The sequence below is a fragment of the Cajanus cajan genome, chromosome 5 (genome assembly GCF_000230855.2).
Source record: "Cajanus cajan strain Asha chromosome 5, NIPB_CcT2T_4, whole genome shotgun sequence".
NCBI lineage: Eukaryota > Viridiplantae > Streptophyta > Magnoliopsida > Fabales > Fabaceae > Cajanus > Cajanus cajan.
The window spans coordinates 68,788,921-68,808,903 of record NC_138521.1 but is presented as its reverse complement, the minus strand read 5'-3'; the positions used below and the strand labels follow the sequence as shown (position 1 = coordinate 68,808,903).

Genomic DNA, 19,983 nt, shown 5'->3' with positions numbered 1-19,983 from the left:
AAAAATCAAAAGTTAAATAAAAATTGTTTAAAAGTGGAGATGCGGGGGATCGAACCCCGTGCCTCTCGCATGCAAAGCGAGCGCTCTACCATTTGAGCTACATCCCCTTTTGCTTAAGCTTCAGATAAAGTTAAATAAAAACAATATAAAATAAAGAAGAATTAATTGGATTCTTTAAAAATGCCTTACCATTTGATCTACATCCCCATTTGTTGGAGTTCAGGGAAAGTCAAATGAACACAGTATAAAATGAAAAACAATTAATGGATTCTTAAAGAATCAAAACTAATTGGAGATGCGGGGGATCGAACCCCGTGCCTCTCGCATGCAAAGCGAGCGCTCTACCATTTGAGCTACATCCCCACATTACTTTTCATCTAAAAGACATTGTTTTTAATTAATTTACACTATAATGCAAAAATAAGATTTTTTTTTTATGAAAAAGTTGTTGATAAATGGATTAAATTATTTTTTACTTTCAATAAAATTGATGAATTAAATGAATTTTTTGATTTTAGTGAAATAGATGTATTAAATTTTTATACTATTTTTTTTTTATAAATCTAAATAAATTTTTTTATCTAATATATTAATATCTGTTTAAAAATTATTCAATCTATACATTTTTCACATTTATTTAACCTTTATTGCGGTACTTCTCTGAATATCCATCACAAACCATAGTCTCATTTAGGCTCCCCAATTCACCGATGTGAAATCTCAACCCCATTCATCATAGGGGTTTCTAATGGTGGTCCCCTCTTATATTGAAGACCCTTTAATAATTTTTTTAAATATTTTATCATCCAATCTAACGGTTATGAGTAGAATACCATCCATCATTAAAAAAGTCTTTTACATCTTTAATCACAAACAAAGTCTTGCATTAATTGAATAAGAAGATAAACATGTATATTTTTTTTTTTATCAATATGAGACGTGTTGAGTAATTATAAAAACTAAATCAATGAATATTTAAGATGAAAATTAACATTATTATACTGATGATTATTGCATTTTCTTTTTGTAACTCACTTTGTATAGCTTTTTTTTATACCAGTGAAAAATTATTTAGAATAAAGAAAATTAAAAAATAATAATAACAAAATTAAAATAATTAACACTAATCATGATTACCCATCAAATAAATCAAAGTAGTGGGTAATTAAAGTCAATGCTAATTATCATTCACTGGAGAAAAAAAAATCACCCAAAAGCCACCATTTTTATTATTATTATTATGTCTAATAACTACTATATTAAGGTATTTCATTGAATATATAGTCTAACAATCTTCCGTTTGAGTCATGTGATGTGATGATTTAAAGATTTAACATTACATATAATTATGCATCATTTATGTATAGAAATATTCAAGTATTCATCTTTAATTGAATTGAAAAGATTGATAGTAAAAAATTATCAAATAATTTAATTTTATTTGGGTGTCACAAAATCACTAGATCCAAACAACTTTAGTTTTGATTATAAATAATAGTGTTTTCTTTAATATTTGAAATTTAAATCACGATTTTTGTGATCGAGTTAATTATGTTTAGCTTTTAATCAAATAATATGTAATTAAATTAAGAACCTAATTCAATATTTTGATTAAGACCGTGATGTGAAAATAAATATAAAAAGTGTTTAATTAAAATATAATCAAATTTAATAAAAAAAATGTGATTTTGAATAAATATGATATGGATTTTGTGATAACCGCAAGTGGGGACAAAAATAACATATCTAACCCAAGGCGTAATAAGGGTGAGAGGTGTAAAATATGGAAGTTATTGATCAATGAAACAAAAAATAACAATGGTTAATGATTAGTAATTGTAATATGTATTTTATATATAATACATAGTAACTGTATTGTGGGGTGTGAAACTTGTATGTCTGTACTTTCTTTATGAATTATGTTTATTCTCTCTCTCTTGCCCAATGTCATGTTTGACTCGTATTCTCTATTTTCATAATTATATATTACTAGTTGTAAGCTTAAATTTCAATAATAAAAAATCATAGACCATTATTTCTATTAAGTGAATTTATTGAACACTGATTTTGGAGTATTGCAACATTTGTTGCTTTCATTGTCCTTCCAATGGCTGAAAATACTCGTTTGAAGGAAATAATTGCAGAATTAAAGCAACTCCAAGAGCATGTTACGATTCAACAAGCAAGTTCTTTATGTATTGATATGTTAGAACAAAAATTGAACTCCTTTATGGCTTCTCAGGAACTTTCATAAATAGATCATTTGAAATCATTAGTGGATACTATTACATGTTCCATACTTCTATTGACACAATTTCACTTAATTTAAAATGTGTGGGTCGTACTATTTACAAATCATTAATTTCAACCTTAAATCTAACTATAAATCGAATTCTAGTTCAATTTATCAAGATTGCAATTGTAACTGAAGTTTCAAAATAAGCTTTAATTTGTAGAATTTTATAGTAAAGAAAAAGGAGTGCAATTTAAAGTTCTATGAAATGTAAGAAGCCTGTAAACCTTAGACATGAAAAAATTCAAAAGTATTTTGCCCAAGTTAACTCCATACCATACTACACTACTTTACATGTGGACATATTTTAATCGAGATATAATAATCTAGTAATAGGTCCGAATCATATTGGTACTTAAGACACATAATAGAATGAGTAAAATAACATTATTATTTTTTGAATAGTAAAATGGTACGGCTAGCTTTTGTTACAACCATAATTATGGAAATTGCTCATTTTATTTTGTTTATACATTAAGATAATCTAGAGTGAAAACTGAAAAGAAATAATAGTGTACTGGAAAAATGAATGCGAAGGAACTAAAATGTATTAAAAATCAACAAAGAAAAAAGGTCATAATATTTATCTTTTGTTTTGCACTATTCACATTTATCTTTTTCATTTATTGATATTATAATGCTAAATGTTAATGGCAAAGCAATCCAAAGTAACCTACCTTTGCAAAAGGATGAATGGCTCCCTCGTCATGTCATAAGTTCTAATCTACGCCAATTACATAATTATATAATTGCTTTTGATTTTTGTAGGCCACTTCTTACACGGTGAAAATAATAATGATCCACACACGTTATCACAAAATTCAAATGTAAATCCCGCCCATATTACGTATATCAAATTATCAATATTATAATCATTATCAACAGAGTTTAGTTATATCTTTTTACAGGTAATTAGTGCATTTCTATTTTCTAAGTGTAATTCAACAATTTTTCCCCCATTATTAGCGATACTCTATATCTCCATGAATAAAATAAAATAAAATAATGTTTTCATGAAAAAGTGGATAGCTATTATTTTAAAGAAAAAAATATTTTTTTAAAGAGGATAATTATATATATATATATATATATATATATATATAATTTTATCCTTAAATACAAATTAGCGAAGAAAAAAAATTACAACACAAGAGTATAATATAATTATTTTGAAAAAAATGGATACCAAAAGGTTATATATATATATATATATATATATATATATATATATATATATATTATAGATTATAGATGTATAAGAAGCTTGATAACAACTACTGCTTATTAAAAACTATAACATTAATAGGTAAAAGATATTAATTTGTGATACAATTCATAATGACAGATATATATGATCTGTGCTAAAAAAATTTCAAATATTTGAATTATAGTTCAAACGAAACTTGACAATCTTGTTTCTAAAAGGCAAATAGACCAAACTTTAAACTTTTCCGATAATGATCATCGGTTTTTGAAGCAGGATATTTCATGAAGTTTACATCCTAGTTTAGATATGTTTTTGTCCTTTAAACTACTACTCAATCCGTTTGGACTTTGGGGCAAGGTGAAGAAAAAAAAAATTTCAGTTGAACTTGATAATCTAAAAAAAAAAATTTTTTTTGCACAATTAATCATAAACTGATATGTGATTGTTTACCGTGAAAAACGTTACAAGGTTTTTTTTACTCGAACTAGCACACGAACAATGTTTCAATTTAGGTATTTAATTTAAAAACAGAAAACGAAATAGATAATGGAGTAAGAAGATTTAGTGATTACTTGTTTCTAAAGATTCTTCAATAATTAACAAGTAATAATTTCCAGACATATAAATGCTAAGAAGAACAGAATGGATAATTGAGATATTTGCAATACAAATCATGGTTCAACTTACATAACGTTTCAGAATTACAATGCTGAAGTAATCTAACTACGTGGGTTTAAAAGAGATAAACTAAGAAAACTACGTTAATTCTACTCCTAAAAAACAAAGAAAAGTGGTCAAGAAATTGGTACCCAGCAGATGCGTGCACGGAAGCCATATGCGCAGGCAAAGAGTGCTTACAGAAATGTGAGTATGAAATTTCCGACCCCTTGAAAGTACATATTCCTTCGTATTTATAGAGTCAAATGAAGGTGGTTAATTTTAGTGCATGTGCGTAATGGGAAGGTAACCGCCATCCACTATGCCCAATAGGTGGTTTTAGAATGTAACCTCTCGTAACCGCTCGTTCCACTCTTTTTCTTTTCACTTCGATCCATTTTCCGTTAACCGTTCTGAGATAACTACTCACTACTTGGAAACCTTCAGTAATTTCCATCTTTCGAGCACTTCTCAGTTTGATTCGACTCATTTTTTCGACTATATTTTGAGTACGAACAACTTGAGCTTTTGATACTTCCTGAAACTCCTGAATATGCTTTTCGAGTTACCTGATTTTCGAGTGATCCTAACAGTGATAAACCACTTTTTTTCAGTCACAAAATTTTGAAACAAAACTGTTGACGAAGTTTACATATGTTTTTGTCCTTTTAACTACATCTGTTTCTATCTTGATATGGTTTGGCCATACCCCGTGCTCATTTTATGTTCCCACGGAAAGTTGTGGAGAGACATTCATCGAAATGTTGAAATTTCTTAATTTAAGTGTTCTGGATACAACACTTCAAAAGCGTATTTGAGTAAATAATTTAATTATATTTATTGATTATTTTTAATTTTAAATATCGGAACTTATTAAATATAAATGAATCAACAATGAAAGAGCTTAATTTACATACACTTGTAGTACACTCTTAGCTAATAAAAAAATATTGTTGATGTGATTTTTATTGTCTATTTTAAAATGCGAAAAATCTCATAATAGAGTATTAAGAATAAAAATATTGTAAAATCATCACATTTTTTCAATTTAGTTACTTAATAAACAAGGACAAAGAATTAATAAATTGGAGAGATTACATTGATCCAGTGAAAGAAAGATGTTCTTATACAATAAATGACCTTTATTTTTGTATACATATTTTTATTAAAATTATTTGTCCTTTTATATATAATTTCAACATTCTTTTATTTTAATTTCTCTTTTATTGAACAACAACCTCCAAAATTATATCACTTTATATTATTTTTATTTCATTGCTTTTTATTCCATGTCTTTTTCACTGATTATAATTCCTCATATCATTAAGATAGATATCATAAAAGGTTGAAAAAGTTTCCTTGCATAACAATTTTTATTTGTATATCTATATAATTAAAACCTCTTTACATTATGGCGATGCCTAAACTATTTATTCAATAAATGACCACCCAAAGTACTTTTTATTTTATTTTATTAAAAAATGCACGAGTAATTCCAAAAACAAAAAGAATAATAGGTTAGACACTTGAATATGATAATTAAAACTACCCTTATTCAGCAGCGACAGAATTAGAATTGTGTAACCTTAGACCCTGGGTTTGTTGTCTGATTGTCTCTTCAACAGTGGTAAATGGCAACTACTACCAAGTAGTAATAAGTAACAAAAATTGTAATAATAACTAATAAGCCAAGTCAATGGGTTCCACAAACCAACCAACGTACCACCAGCTTCCGTTTGAAATTTAAAATGTGTTGGGGGGTGACGTTAGCATAAACAAATGGTTGAGGGGCACGACTACAATTTACGGAACTTGAATTTGAAATGAGGCGGGTCCTGCTCTTATTCTTATTCCATTGTGAAGTAAACAAGTGAGCGAGAGCGAGAGCGAGCTTCTCCAAATTCAGATCAAAATGTCGAAGGAAACTCGAAGCTCGAGTCGAAGAAACCCTCAAAACGAAACGAACGAGAACGAATTGGAACCGTGGCTGAACCCTGTAAACTTTCCACCTCCTCGAACCCCTCTGAACTCCATACCAGATCCCTCTCAGTATCAGGAACCCGAACCTGCTCGACCCGCTCGGTTCGGGAATGCCACTCCCAGGATTTCCGGTAGGATCGGGAAGCCCTACTCTGAACCTAGCTCGGCGCAGAGCACGCCGTCAAGGAACACTCCCAGGGTTTCCCTCGGCGGAGGAAGAGGAGCGAGTTCGTGCGCGTTGCTCAAGGACACCGAATTCTGCGTCCAGGTTCCGCATTTCGAGCTCAAAGACGACCCGTCGTTCTGGACCGATCACAACGTGCAGGTGCGTTTTCACTTTCGGTTTCAGTTTCAGTTTCATACTTCTGGATTGGTTTTTCTGGCGTCGTTTATGTGATTGAGGTTACGTTTTCAGGTGCTAATTAGGACTCGGCCGTTGAGTAATAAGGAGAAGTTCTCGCAAGGGCACGGTAGGTGTTTGAAGCAGGAAAGTGCGCAAACTTTGGTCTGGCTTGGTCATCCTGAAACCAGATTCACCTTTGATCATATAGCCTGTGAGACCTTATCTCAGGTAAACCTTCACTTTGTCGCAATTACGATGCAATGTTTGTTAATCTCTCCTATTTGTACAAACTATATTTTGTTTCAAATTTAGAGTGAAGTGTTTTTACATAGCGAGAGTGCTGAATTGGAAATGGCTTACGCACATGCTTATTAGCTATGATGCACAGATACAATCCAATACCTACGATAATGCAATTATTCCAAAAACATATGATAAAATGCATGTAAGATATATGACTAGAAATTCATAAAATTAATAAATATATAATATATTATAATTATATATTATATAATAAATTTAGAACATAATTCTCGGACATTATTAAAAATAAAATAAAACAAAAATTATAAATCATTGTCATCATTAATCACTTCCTATTGTTTACAATTAACAATTAAAGATAGTATTAATCTCATTCTTTGCTTGAGACCATTAATACAAGGACAATTTCCATTTTTGGTACATTGATTTGAGAGATAATGATTCGATATTATACATGCTTCTATATATGTCTCAATGTCCATATGTAGCTTTATTAGATTTTCATAATTTCTTTTAAATATTTGGATACTTCATAGATATGTATGAGGGGAGTATCTAAGAGTATCGGCATTAGACAATTCACAATAGACACATCAGATATAGACATGTGAAGCAACTGAAAGTATTGGTGCTTCGTAGCTTGTTAGTTACTAATTATTGTGGTGAATTGGTGTAGGAAAACCTGTTCAGAGTTGTTGGAGTGCCCATGGTGGAGAATTGTTTGTCCGGTTACAATAGTTGTATGTTTGCTTATGGTCAGGTACGTGCGACTTGTGGGGATTTGTTGTCTTGTTCTTTGCTACTAGCTGTTACGTATTTCTGTGCTTCTTGCTGAATTTGTTTTTTGTGGTTGATTGTCTCCAGACAGGTAGTGGCAAAACATACACGATGATGGGTGAGATTAAGGAAACAGAAGGATACCTTACGGAAGATAGTGGGATAACACCAAGAGTTTTTAATTATTTGTTTACGAGGATTAAAGCGGTGTGATATTCAGAATGCTTGTGTTTTCACATGAATCGACTGCTGTTACCAGTTTAACTTGATTTCTCGTTACCCATATTTTTCTTCAAATGATGGATTTCTTAAGAAATATTTATAATGTAGGAAGAAGAGAGCAAGCAGGACTACAGGCTGAAATACAGTTGCAAGTGTTCCTTTTTGGAGATATACAATGAGCAAATAACTGATCTTCTTGAACCTTCATCAACTAATCTGCAAGTAATCTACAATTTCTAGTATCTAATCTGATTTAAATTGTAGTTAACTTGTTATTGTTAATGCTCTGTATAATGGAGTTTAAAATTCAATATTCTCTCTGTAGCTCAGAGAAGATCTGAAGAAGGGGGTATATGTTGAAAACCTCACTGAACATAGTGTGGTCACAGTTTATGATGTTCTCAGGCTTTTGTTACAGGTTGGGTTTTGTGCTCAAATATGTTCAGAATTAAAATTTACCTTCATATTTTATACTGTGCTTCCTACACAATTACACAGGGCACTGCAAATAGAAAGGTGGCAGCTACTCATATGAACTGTGAAAGCAGTCGGTCTCACAGTGTTTTCACTTGTATTATTGAAAGCCAATGGGAGAAAGATTCTATGACTCACTTTAGGTTTGCTAGGTTAAATTTAGTAGATTTGGCTGGTTCTGAAAGGTAACTGAAAGTTTATGATCAGAATCTTCTTTATATACCATTATTCTTTTTCTAAACCTGGGTTGACTTACACTTTTATCTAGGCAGAAAAGCTCTGGAGCAGATAGTGAACGTTTGAAAGAAGCAGCAAATATAAACAAATCCTTGTCAACGCTCGGGTAACTAACTATAAAGAACTTGTTTATCAATTTATTTCTTGTTCATATATTCTGGTTGAATGTTAATGAACACTGTTAGAACAAGTTGTTGAGTTCAAATGGCTGACCCTTGTTGTTTTGTTAGCTTGGTTATAATGACTTTGGTGGACTTAGCCCATGGGAAGCCTAGGCATGTTCCTTACAGAGATTCAAGACTTACATTTCTTCTTCAGGTTAGATACATGAAGTTCTTAAAATTCAGATGATTTTCTCAGTAATTTTACATACAATCTAGTACAATTTTCTGTAGTAATATGTTTGTACGCTCCAAAACATTACATGCAGGATTCTTTAGGTGGAAATTCAAAGACAATGATCATTGCAAATGTCAGCCCATCCATTTGGTTTGTGTGAACTTGTTGCTTGAAAAATTAAATAAAAACACAATGCTCCTTGCCATTTCTTTGTTTTCTTATGTCATTTATATTGATTTTTCTCCCCTTGCAGCTGCGCTAACGAAACGCTAAGCACTCTGAAGTTTGCTCAGCGAGCCAAGCTCATTCAAAACAATGTACTCACCTATTTAAATACGTGCTTTCCTTTCCTTTTTCTTTTTTTTTCCAAATTTTTTGGGCATGAGAGTGAATTAATTGATTTTTTTCCCCATACACCAAAAGGCAAAAGTGAATGAAGATGCTTCTGGTGATGTAAGTGCACTGCAGTGGCAGATTCAACAATTGAAGGTATTTGATTGCAAGTTTTCAAAATTTTGAGAATTATTCAACAAAACTATACATCATTGGGGCTGACTCAGCTGTGGCATGAACTGAACTTGAACAGGGTCAACTGTCCTTTCTGATGAACAATAAAAATTTTCCAACCTCTATATCAAATATACAGCAAAATTCTGAAAGTTGTATGTTGAGTGAAGTGTCAGAAGGATATGAGATTTTGGGGGAAAGAGTAATAACAGGTCACAATCTACTTATTCCAAGCAAAGAGGTATGTTTTATTGCAGTTATGGTGAGGGTCTTGTATTATGGTTGTGTGAGATTGTCAAGGATTATTAAATTGTAAATTTGTAATAATATTCACAGAAAGTTAGAGCTGTTATATTTTTGAGGGAATTACGTGAATAGGCAAAAATATTTTTTAATATCACAACCTTAAAGTAATATCACATTCTTTGCAGGTTAGACAAAGGGAAGAGGACATTCAACATACTTCAAGCATGCTGAGGCATTATAAGGAGAAAATTAAACAACTTGAGTTATTGGTAGATGGGAAACTGTCAGCTGAGACGTATCTCATGGAGGAAAACAGGGCTTTACAGGAGGAGATTCAATTGCTTAAAGTGATTATTGATAAAAATTCAGAATCATCCAGAGTATCTTTGGAGAATGATAGACTTTTGCAACAGCTCCTACAGTAAGTTGAGTGGATAGTTGCTATCCTTAAGTCCTAATCTCTTACTGGATGCCAGCGACTCATTATGTCATTGCTTACTGCCAGATACCAAAACTTCTATGAGCATGGAGAGCGGGAAAGATTGCTGACTGAAATATCTGAATTGCGTGATCAGGTTTGCTAGATCCATAATTTGTCCTTCGCTCTCTTGAAATATAAAGCTCAACTTTCATGTGGTCCATATTACGGATATTTACTATTTTGTTATTCACATGCAGCTTCTTGTCCATCTCCAAGGAAAATTTACACTCCCCATGAAAAATGAAAACCAGGTCAACTTATTTTATCACTTGTGCCAAATTAGTTGTGCTATCTGAGATTTCCTGTTTTCACTTGGTCTGCTCTTTGATATTCCAGGATATTGATACTGCACAAGACTTAGAAGAGTGCCAGAATATGAATTCTAAATTACTTAGGTAGACAGTTGCCTTAAATCATCATCGTCATCATCATTATTGTTCATGGGAAACCTGAAATTCTATTCTCTTTGGTTCTTCTATTCAGCAAATTTCTTAATAGTTTATTCATCATTTAATATTTAGAACGAAGTTTCTTAGCTAGGGCACCTGGGTATGCTCTGCTATTACTTTGATGCCAATTTATTAATGCTGTAGCCTGTATTTAATAAAAGGTTTTTTATTGTTCGATGTTTTGTGAGGAAGAATAAGCAATGCAATTATTGTGGAGAACACCACACATGACTGTCTTATAAAACATGATTTTGTTTCTTTGTTTTCTCTTTCCATATCATAATTACGGGTAGTCTGTGGTGGTGATGACTATCATTGTATTGCAATCTTAAAAACTATTTTGCAGTAGACCACTGACAAATTTCTTCCTTTTTTCTTCTTTATTGTGTGTGGTGCAGAGAAGTAGGTAAATTACAAGCAGAACTGGGAAAATATTTGAACTACAATCAAGTTAAGTCTAATGCTGTGAGGATTTCTAAAAAATACTGACAATGCTTGCGAACATGTTGCTGAACTTCTGTTCCGTCATGTTTAATCTCTTTGCATTCCTGCAGGTTCTGAATTCTTCTTCTGAGCATTCTGATGAAGTTCTAAAGACAGATAAATGTTCATTGGTGAGGAAAGAATAAGATACAAATGAATTTTTAGCTTGTAATCTATTTAGCCTGTTTTGCTTATGATAGTGATTTTTACAGATATGCATTTATTTGCAAATTGTGGTAGTTTTTATCTGTTATGGCATCTACTGGATTTTCAATATGACCAAAATCTATAGCAATTTCATCACTTGAAATGAAAGTTGAGAAGCATAGAAAACAAATTTCGTACAAGTGTATGGAAATATAATTTTTAGTTATATTCAACTCTCAAGCAATATATCACGTGATGAGCAAATATCATTGTTAGAAAAGTTTTTTTATTTTATTTTTATTTTTTTATATACATCTGTTGCACAGCTTCTATAAAGCTATTTTCTGATTGTATACAGGCTCTAGGACCCTCCCTATGTAAACCTGTTATGATTATTGTATATATATATATATCTATATATATTACTCGAGCATTTTTCGTCAAACTATTAATCTCAAGTATCCTAAAACATCATATCACGTGTTGAGTAAACCACTATTCATTAACCAAAATAACCGTGGCGGGGGAGATTTAAAAATCTGTATTTGAAAGTTATTTAATAGTTAATGCACGCGCATATGCTCATCTTATTTTGGGGAAACAAATTGCATGTGGGTGCCTCCTTGTTTTATAATCAATTTAATCATAATCAGTTAAATTTTACAGGTTGAGACAATATCTGTGAGAAGTGATTCGGGGGATGAAATTCGGTCGTCCACATGGGAAGCTAATGATGCTTTAGCAAGTATGATCGAAGGGAATGCATTGGGAGCCTCAGTAATGCTTGCTAAAGATAATGATTATAAAAACAATAAAGAGTTAGAGGCCAAATTGGAAAAAATGAGCAAGGATCTTGAAGAAGCGAGGTTACTTAATGACCAATATCAAGAGAAATGGGCATTACAGTTATCTCAGAAACTGCAGATTGAAACAGTCTGTCAAGAGGTTGAGATGGAGACAACCAGTACAATTCTTCATTTACAGGAAGAGGTTGCCCATCTTCAGTCAGAGTTTGAAGAGAGGCTGTGCACCATTACTCAAGAAAATGCAGAGCTAAGAAATATGATTGCAGAAAAAGAAGAGGAGATTAGGACACGGTGTTTGGACTGGGAAAAGGCAATCTTTGAACTGACAACCTTTCTTCTAGAGGGCTCCAGATCTCTCAAAGATGCCTGTGGTCAGGTAAAAAGTATTTCTTGTTCATTTCCCCAGGTCAATGCTTGGATTAGCGATCATGTTGACATGGCTGTCAAAAAGTATATTGAAAAGGAAGAAACAATTCAGCAGCTACAAAGTAGTTTGGAGGGTGCTCAGAAGATGGTATTGGACATGGAGCTGAAAATAAGTTCCTTAAAGGAAGCAACTGTAACCTTAAATGCATTTCAACAGGTAGACAACAATGAAAGCATTGAGGAGGCAGCTCAGTTGCGAGTGTTGTTAAATGAGAAGACCAATATGATAAGAATGCTGGAAAATGAAATAAATTGTAAAAGCAATAAACTTTGTAACGTAACTAAACAAGCCGATGCTGCATTCCTTGTAGCAAAATGGCTTTTGGAAAGTTATAATGTTGCTCACATGAATGGTGACGTTCAAGATATTTCCATTCCTAAGCTTGGTGTGCATGCCAGACTGGAAAGTCGTACTATTTCTGAGAATCAAGATGTTGAAAATAATTTGATACTGAATGATCTTATGGCTCAAATTGAATTAACTAAACTAGAGATACTGGAGATGGAAAATGCTGTAAAAGCTGGTTTTGTTGATACAGAAACACAGACAGAAGCTTTCCAAACTAGTGTTTCAGGTCTTTATTCTGCTTACAGGGACTTGATTCAGGGCATGGTCAAAGAAACTCAGGACACGAGGAAAGAAATAAGGGATTTAAAGACGTATCATAGATGTTCTGAGGTTTATACAGTAGACTCCTTAAAATCAAATGCAAATAAATCTCAGGAGTTTGCAAACCAGCGTCACACACTGCATCAGATAAAAGAACAACTTGTTGAAGTGAATAGAAGATTGAATATCATAGAGAATTTTATTAGCACAGAAGATGTGTCTAGCTTTCAACTGGTGGATGAAGCTGTCATAGATGCTGATGAGTTGAGCACTGATAGTTCTTCGGTCTCTGATTTATCATCTGAAACTGACAGCTTTGCTTCTGGAAGCAAGTCACAAGGATCCACACATACTTGCCCCTTTAATTTCCCTGGAAAAATAACTGAACCAATGGTACACCTAAAATCTGAAAGATGCACTGTAATTCAATCTGATGATGATTGTGGATCATCATATACAGAAAGGCCAGTGGAAAGGCCAATCCATAATGAAGCAGCAATGTCATGTCTGAGTAAAGAATTAAATGTCATATATGATGGTTTTAAAGGACTGTATCTTTGTTTTTCTGCACTTGTCAATGAAATGGATGATAGATCCTGTTCTTATGCAAAAGGTATCATTTCACAACTATTTCCATTTTTCTGTTCATAAATATACTTTTTTTGAATTGTTAAATCTATATGTATTTACTCATCTGAAAAGTACTGCAAAAATGTAAATCATGTAATGATATATGACAGAACTGAAAAATGAGGCTCCATCTTTCCAGTTGAAGATGCAGAAAGATGAAGAAGGTTGTGAGAACGACAACGAGGTATGTAGCTTTCCATTTAGTGGCCAAACTCTATGAAATAAATGCATCAATTATTAAAATTACTGCTTGCTTGACAATCGTCAAAGATTTTACTGTACAGGAATAAAGGCATGTCTTTTATATTCTTTAAATTTTGTACCTTTACTTAGGTATTGAGCTGTGGGGAGTTTATGCCTGATAGTGGCTTCTTAACCAAATTTATGGAAGCTCATGCAACAGTGAAGGAAGCTGATCTCACGCTACATGCCTTGACAAAAGCATTTGAAGAGTCAAAACAGTTGACTGCTATGTGGAAGCAGGCTGGTGAGAACTTGATGACTGAGAGAGAAAGCTTGGCAGAAGAGATTAAAAAACTCAAATCTTCAATTTGTGATAAAGAAAAAGAGAATCAATTACTAAAAGACCACATCCATTTCAGTTTGATTGAGATGACAAATTCAGTTTCTATGCTAGAAGGGCGTTTCTTGCAAATGCAAACTGACATGGAGAAGAAATTCATGGAAATGTATTCTGATGTTCTTCAGATGGGGCAGGAGATGCTACACTTTACAAACAGGCTGAGGTCATCGTTAGAAGATATTTGCTCTCAGATGGTGGATGAAGGGTTTGTATCATTTGTTCTGTACAATTGCTGTGTAACAAAGCTTGTCAGTAAGTTTGCCTGCATTACTGTGAACCATGATTTGCAATCAGCTAGGGAAGGGGAATTGCATAATTTGCTAAAGATTTGCTCTTGTGTTGCTGAACCTGTAATTAGTACAGGTAATGAGGGTATAATGAAAAGAGATGAATGCGTGTTAATCCAAAAGGTGCAAGAGGAGCCAGACTTGCCCAGTGTCCAAATGTTATATGAAAATATGGCTCTTACAAAAGAGTTAGAGAGGAAACAAGAGTTATTAGAGGGTTTACTTTTTGATTTTAGGCTGTTGCAGGAATCAGCTTCTAACAGCAAGGATATTAAGGATCACACTGAAAAGTTAATATTTTCTCTAAGCCAGGTTCGGTATGAGCTAGAGATTAAAGCAAGTCAGCTTGATGATTTACTGATTCAAAACAGAAAACTTGAAGGTTCTCTTGCTGACACTGAGAAGGCCTTAACTACATCAAATTATGAGCTTAAGGTTGCTAAAGAATCAATTGAGAAACTTTCGAATCAAAATGTGGAGTTAAGGGAGCTTCTGAAAGAATTATACACCAACAAAACTGAAGTTGAAGGACAATTGGATGAACATAAAGAGGTGATTAAAGGTTTGGAAAAAGAAATTGCTAATTTGACAGCTTCACTGGAAAACCAATCACTTTCCTTGTTTGAAAGCATTGAGGATGAACTAAAACATGTGATAATAGAGAGAGACCAACTCCATGAAGAAGTTTGTGTCCTGAATGATAAGCTTGAGATGGCTTATTCCTTGGTCGATGAAAAGGAAGCTATTGCCATGGAAGTGCGTCAGGTATCTATATGCTGATTTTTCTGGTTCCTTCTACTTTCAAATAATTATTGTCAGTGGAACCACATTCAGTGGAACTGAAATATCATTATTTGTAGGAGTCCGAGTCTAGTAAGCTCTTTGCTGAGCAAAAGGAAGAGGAAGTCAAGATTCTGGAACATTCTATTGAGGAGCTTGAGTCGACCATAAATGTTTTAGAGAAAAAGGTTATTTATTGTACGATTCACTTGTATATAGAAAAGATTTAGGGAAGTAATTCAAAGTGTGGTTAAGTTCAGTAATGTGATTAATATTCAATACCACATTACCACTACCATTCATAATTGTTGCTTAGAATGGCTCAGAACTTGTTAACTTCTTACTGACTAGACTGCGTTGCTCTTAGGTTCATGAAATGGATGAGGAGGTGGGAAGACATCGTTTAATTAGTGATTCACTTAGAATGGAACTCCAAGCTTTGAACGAGAGATTATTGTTAGTTGACAATATTCCATATAATGCTGATTCAGAAAGCATGAGTCTTCAAACTGATCAACAGATATCTAGGTTAGAGCTGCTATCCTTTCCTTGATTTGTATTATAGTTTAATCTTGAATTCTTGATCATCAACTGTAGGTGTACACATTTTTCATTCTATAATCTAATCACGTGTTCCTACATCTTTGAAAAAAAATTAATTCTCAATTTCTCATAACAACCTAATTAATCAACGATGTAGAGGTACAAGATTAGATTATAATGTAGAACTATTTTTACATGAAAAGTTGGTCAAGGGTATTTTCTTTGTAATATTGGTTTCTGATTTAATTTCTCCGCTGTGCATCATATAAAAACCCTGATGCAGGCAACCCTGTAAAACACTGGAACTTCACGAGGCATTAAATCGGATAAAGTTTCTTGAAAAGGAAAATGCAGAACAAGATAAAGAGGTATTTTCCTTGACGTCAAATGTATATATTTCATTACAAATTACAAATCAATTAAATTGCATGATACTTCATGCCATTTTTGTCCAAAAGTTTGACATTTTGTACATATTTTGAAAGATCAAAAAGTGCAAAGAGTACATCTCTGAAATTGTGTTGCATGCTGAAGCCCAAGCATTACAGTACCAGCAGAAGGTATATATCTAAATAAAAGTTTATTTTTTATCAGCTAATTTTCTGGGTCGTGTTGTGTTAAAAGCAAGTGTGATTAACAATATTTTTATTTGAAAACTAGAAACCTTATATCATTTGTTATTCTTACATCCCCGTCTCTTTTCTTCCCTTATCCTTCTTGGTTAGTACAAGTGCCTGGAGTCCATGTTCCGTGAAGTGAAAACAGAAATGTCAAATTCAATGTCAACGGTACCAGCATCAGAGAAAATCGAGAAAAGCTCAGTAAGGACAAGAGGTTCAAGCTCACCATTCAGATGCATTTCAAATCTTGTTCAGCAGATGAATCAGGAGAAAGATCAAGAACTATCAGTTGCAAGGCTCCGTGCGGAAGAACTAGAAACACTGGCAGCTAGCCGGCACAAGGAGGTCTTTAACCTTTTAGATGCTTGGAGAGTACACATCAATATCATTTTCATATTATAGTTATAAGGGTTTTAGATGAATCTATGTCTAGAATGTTGGTTTAGTTATTATTCATAATTGAACTAAACCTTAAATAATATCTCCAATTGTTTCATGTTGGATATCTTCTCAAATTTTCTTCAACGCCCAACAATGTTTATTATTTGGTTGACGAACTAGCATGTTTTTGTTTAAGCAAATTTTGAAATTAGTGGAGGGTCATCGTCGAAGACTTGGCTAATAATTAGGGTGTAGGCCAGGAATAGAATTTAAGGTGTATGAATAGCAGAGTCACTTCATATAAATTTTATAAATGTTAAGAATTAGCACAGTAATTACTCAATACATTTGTTGGATCAGGTATGCATGCTACAAACAAGGTTGGCTGCCGCTGAAAGCATGACACATGATGTCATTCGGGACCTTCTTGGTGTCAAATTGGACATTACCGACTATGCAGTAAGTTTTAGATTCATTTTTAATTGTGGGAATTCATGGTCGCAATTTCTCATTGCCCTGCGTTTTTGCTTCTGGTATGCTGTAGAATTTGATAGAAGAAAATCAAATTGTGAAATTAGTGGAAGAGGCTCACAATCAAAGAGAAGAGTTCTTTGCAAAGGTACTTGTTGCCAAATTATGGTGTACAGTATATTTTATAATGTGCTTATCTTAATTACCATTTCTTTCTCATTAGGAAAAAGAGAATCTCGATCTAAGACTGCAGATAAATGATCTCATAGAAGAAAGGGAGAGGTCAGCATACCTAAAACCATGTCTTACTAATCTGTTTTCCACTTGTGATTATACGTTCTAATTGTTTGTCTTCACTCTTCAATTTGGCATAGCTCGTGATTTAGGAGTTCTTTATCATATTTTAACTTCTCCCATTAACCATGTATCAGGGTAAGATATTTAAACAGGTGGAGTGATCAAATAGAAGGGGATAGTTAGATAACCTCCAGTGAACCCAAGAGAACAACTTGCACGTCAAATAAGAGATAAAATTGATTATAAATATAGCTTGGAGTTGGGAGTTATGAGTTATTAATCAAATAAGAAATGCTTCCGAATTTCTATAGCAGAGATATCTTATATATTAAATTACTTTATTAATTATTACACATGTCGTTCCAATATTCCTAATTCTCTCGTCCTTAATATTTGCAATCTGCGCCCAGGCTATTTCGAACTATATAATTGGCAATACGCGTTCAGAATTTTCATTTCCATTATTCTCACTACATATCATGTGTGATTCAGCTGCATATCGGAACTGAAAACCAAAGAGGCAGATATACTTGCCACTCAGATAGCAATGCAGCAATTGCAAGAGCGAGATCAATTGCTTTCTGCACAAAATGAAATGTTGAAGGTATGACAACACATAATTGTGACCCGAGTTTCCCCATAAGAATTAAAAATGTTTTTTTTCATGGTTTTTGTTGCCTTTTCTTGTAGATGGACAAGACCAATCTCTTGAGGAAGGTTGCAGAATTGGATGACACGGTGAAAACACTATTTGGGACGCGAAATACCCAACCTGCCCCACAGTCGTCATCTAAGACTAAGGCATCTGCTAACCTTTTTATTTTTGGTAGGGTTAAGTTACCATTTTATAATGAACCATTTTCCCTATTAATGCCATTCATTTTGTGGATTACAGGACAAAGGTGCATTAAATATGGGTAACGTTGGATTTAGTAAAAGGGTGTCTCAACCCGAACGACGTCTTTCTCGTTTTAATGACGAGCCTTCTCGTTACCGCAAATTTGCTGGTAATAGCAGTAATTCACAAGGTTAAACTGTACAGATACCCAATGCACGCACGAGAGAGAGAGAGAGAGAGAGATGAGCATAAATTTCACCAAAAGCAAATGCCTATTTGGGTTTTCCGTCACCTCGGGGAGCCAATTATGCTATTATTTGTTCAATTTTTTAGTTGACACGTTCAAGGCTGTCATCATAAATTTTGAACACTGCTTGAATAGGCTTGTAACAATGTTGTGCACTGAATTACTTTTTCGAGTGGAACTTTATCACATGCTGTAAAGTGAACAATCTAGTTTTCAAATTACCTATTTTAATTTTTCAAGAAGTAAATGACCTCTCAAGGATTAAAGTCTTGATACTCCATTCCAACATTCCACTGTCCTTTCCTCTAAGACATTAAGGAATTCATTTATTCGTAAAATTCAGTTAATGGTTAAAAATGAAATGTTTAACACATTTAGGGGGAAAAAAGCATTTTTTTTAAAAAATTACTTTTGTTATAAAGTAGGGATCTTTAGAAAATAAAAGAATTCCATTAAAATAACTCTTGTTAATCCTTAACAAGACAAATTATCATCATCTCCCGAGATTTAACAAAATTACACTGAATATTTTTTTATCATGTTACATCTTTAATTTAGATAATTTACATGATATTACCTTCACTTATATATATATATAATTAATCAAAACCAATAAAAATAATTAGAATAGTTAAATTTAATTAATAATGTCATAATTTGAAAGTTCTAAAATTGCCCATTGAATTAAATCGTCAGTGATAATTATATTTAATGACGATAATCATTGGTAAAAGAATTATATAAATATACTGATGTTAGAATTCCTTACGTAGATAACACCTTTTTAGTAGTAGTTCTACCGAAAAGTATGTCAGTTTGCAAATTAACGTTTCGAACATCCCTGCCCTTTCGTCCAAGACATTAAGGAATTCATTCATCCGTTAAATCATAGTCTGAGACCGCACATATTTCATGCATTACCACACATCCGTGAAAGATGAATCTGTGAATTTTAAATAGAGTTAATCACTAATACACTGCCAGTGTAAAAAAAATTTATACTAACAACCAATTACATCTTTTAATTGTGTCTTGTCACTGTTAAAAATAAATATATTTAAGATGACATGACACAATTAAAAGATATAATTAGTTACCAGTGTAAAAAAAATTTATACTGGCAGTATATAGGTTATTAACTCTTTTAAATATGGTAAATACTTTTCTTTTTCATTCACCACTTTGAACTTTTGTTTTCTCGATCAATAAACGCGCGTAAGCATTCTCTATTTATTTATTTATAGTTTTTACATGAGCAACTTATATAAGCTAGGAATAAAAAATCTTTCACTTTCAACTTTTGTTTTCAACATTTGTTTCGTTAACCAGTGTATCAAAGTATTGACAATACTTGTTAG

At 32.7% G+C, this 19,983-nt stretch overlaps 1 protein-coding gene and 2 non-coding genes across 4 annotated transcripts; 1 reads left to right on the top strand and 2 right to left on the bottom strand.

The window, feature by feature from the left end:
* Positions 1–34: 34 nt before the first annotated feature.
* TRNAA-UGC (transfer RNA alanine (anticodon UGC)) lies at positions 35–107 on the bottom strand. Its single transcript has one exon. It is a non-coding gene; the product is annotated as a tRNA-Ala (tRNA).
* Positions 108–290: 183 nt separating this feature from the next.
* TRNAA-UGC (transfer RNA alanine (anticodon UGC)) lies at positions 291–363 on the bottom strand. Its single transcript has one exon. It is a non-coding gene; the product is annotated as a tRNA-Ala (tRNA).
* Positions 364–5,958: 5,595 nt separating this feature from the next.
* POK1 (phragmoplast orienting kinesin 1) lies at positions 5,959–18,913 on the top strand. Of its 2 annotated transcripts, none has more exons than XM_020370790.3 (33): positions 5,959–6,462; positions 6,553–6,708; positions 7,421–7,504; positions 7,609–7,728; positions 7,852–7,965; positions 8,069–8,161; positions 8,242–8,402; positions 8,486–8,560; positions 8,685–8,772; positions 8,885–8,943; positions 9,047–9,110; positions 9,217–9,282; positions 9,380–9,541; positions 9,732–9,967; positions 10,052–10,121; positions 10,225–10,278; positions 10,364–10,422; positions 10,875–10,926; positions 11,031–11,090; positions 11,773–13,561; positions 13,689–13,762; positions 13,912–15,213; positions 15,309–15,416; positions 15,596–15,756; positions 16,055–16,139; positions 16,257–16,331; positions 16,497–16,736; positions 17,133–17,231; positions 17,317–17,391; positions 17,467–17,525; positions 18,033–18,144; positions 18,231–18,341; positions 18,436–18,913. In XM_020370790.3, exons 1-33 carry the CDS (start codon positions 6,070–6,072, stop codon positions 18,571–18,573), a joined length of 6,594 nt encoding a protein of 2,197 aa, XP_020226379.1. In that variant the 5' UTR covers positions 5,959–6,069; the 3' UTR covers positions 18,574–18,913. The 2 variants fall into 2 exon arrangements, with proteins under 2 accessions (XP_020226379.1, XP_020226378.1); XM_020370789.3 differs by having other exon boundaries at positions 10,875–10,941.
* Positions 18,914–19,983: the final 1,070 nt, after the last annotated feature.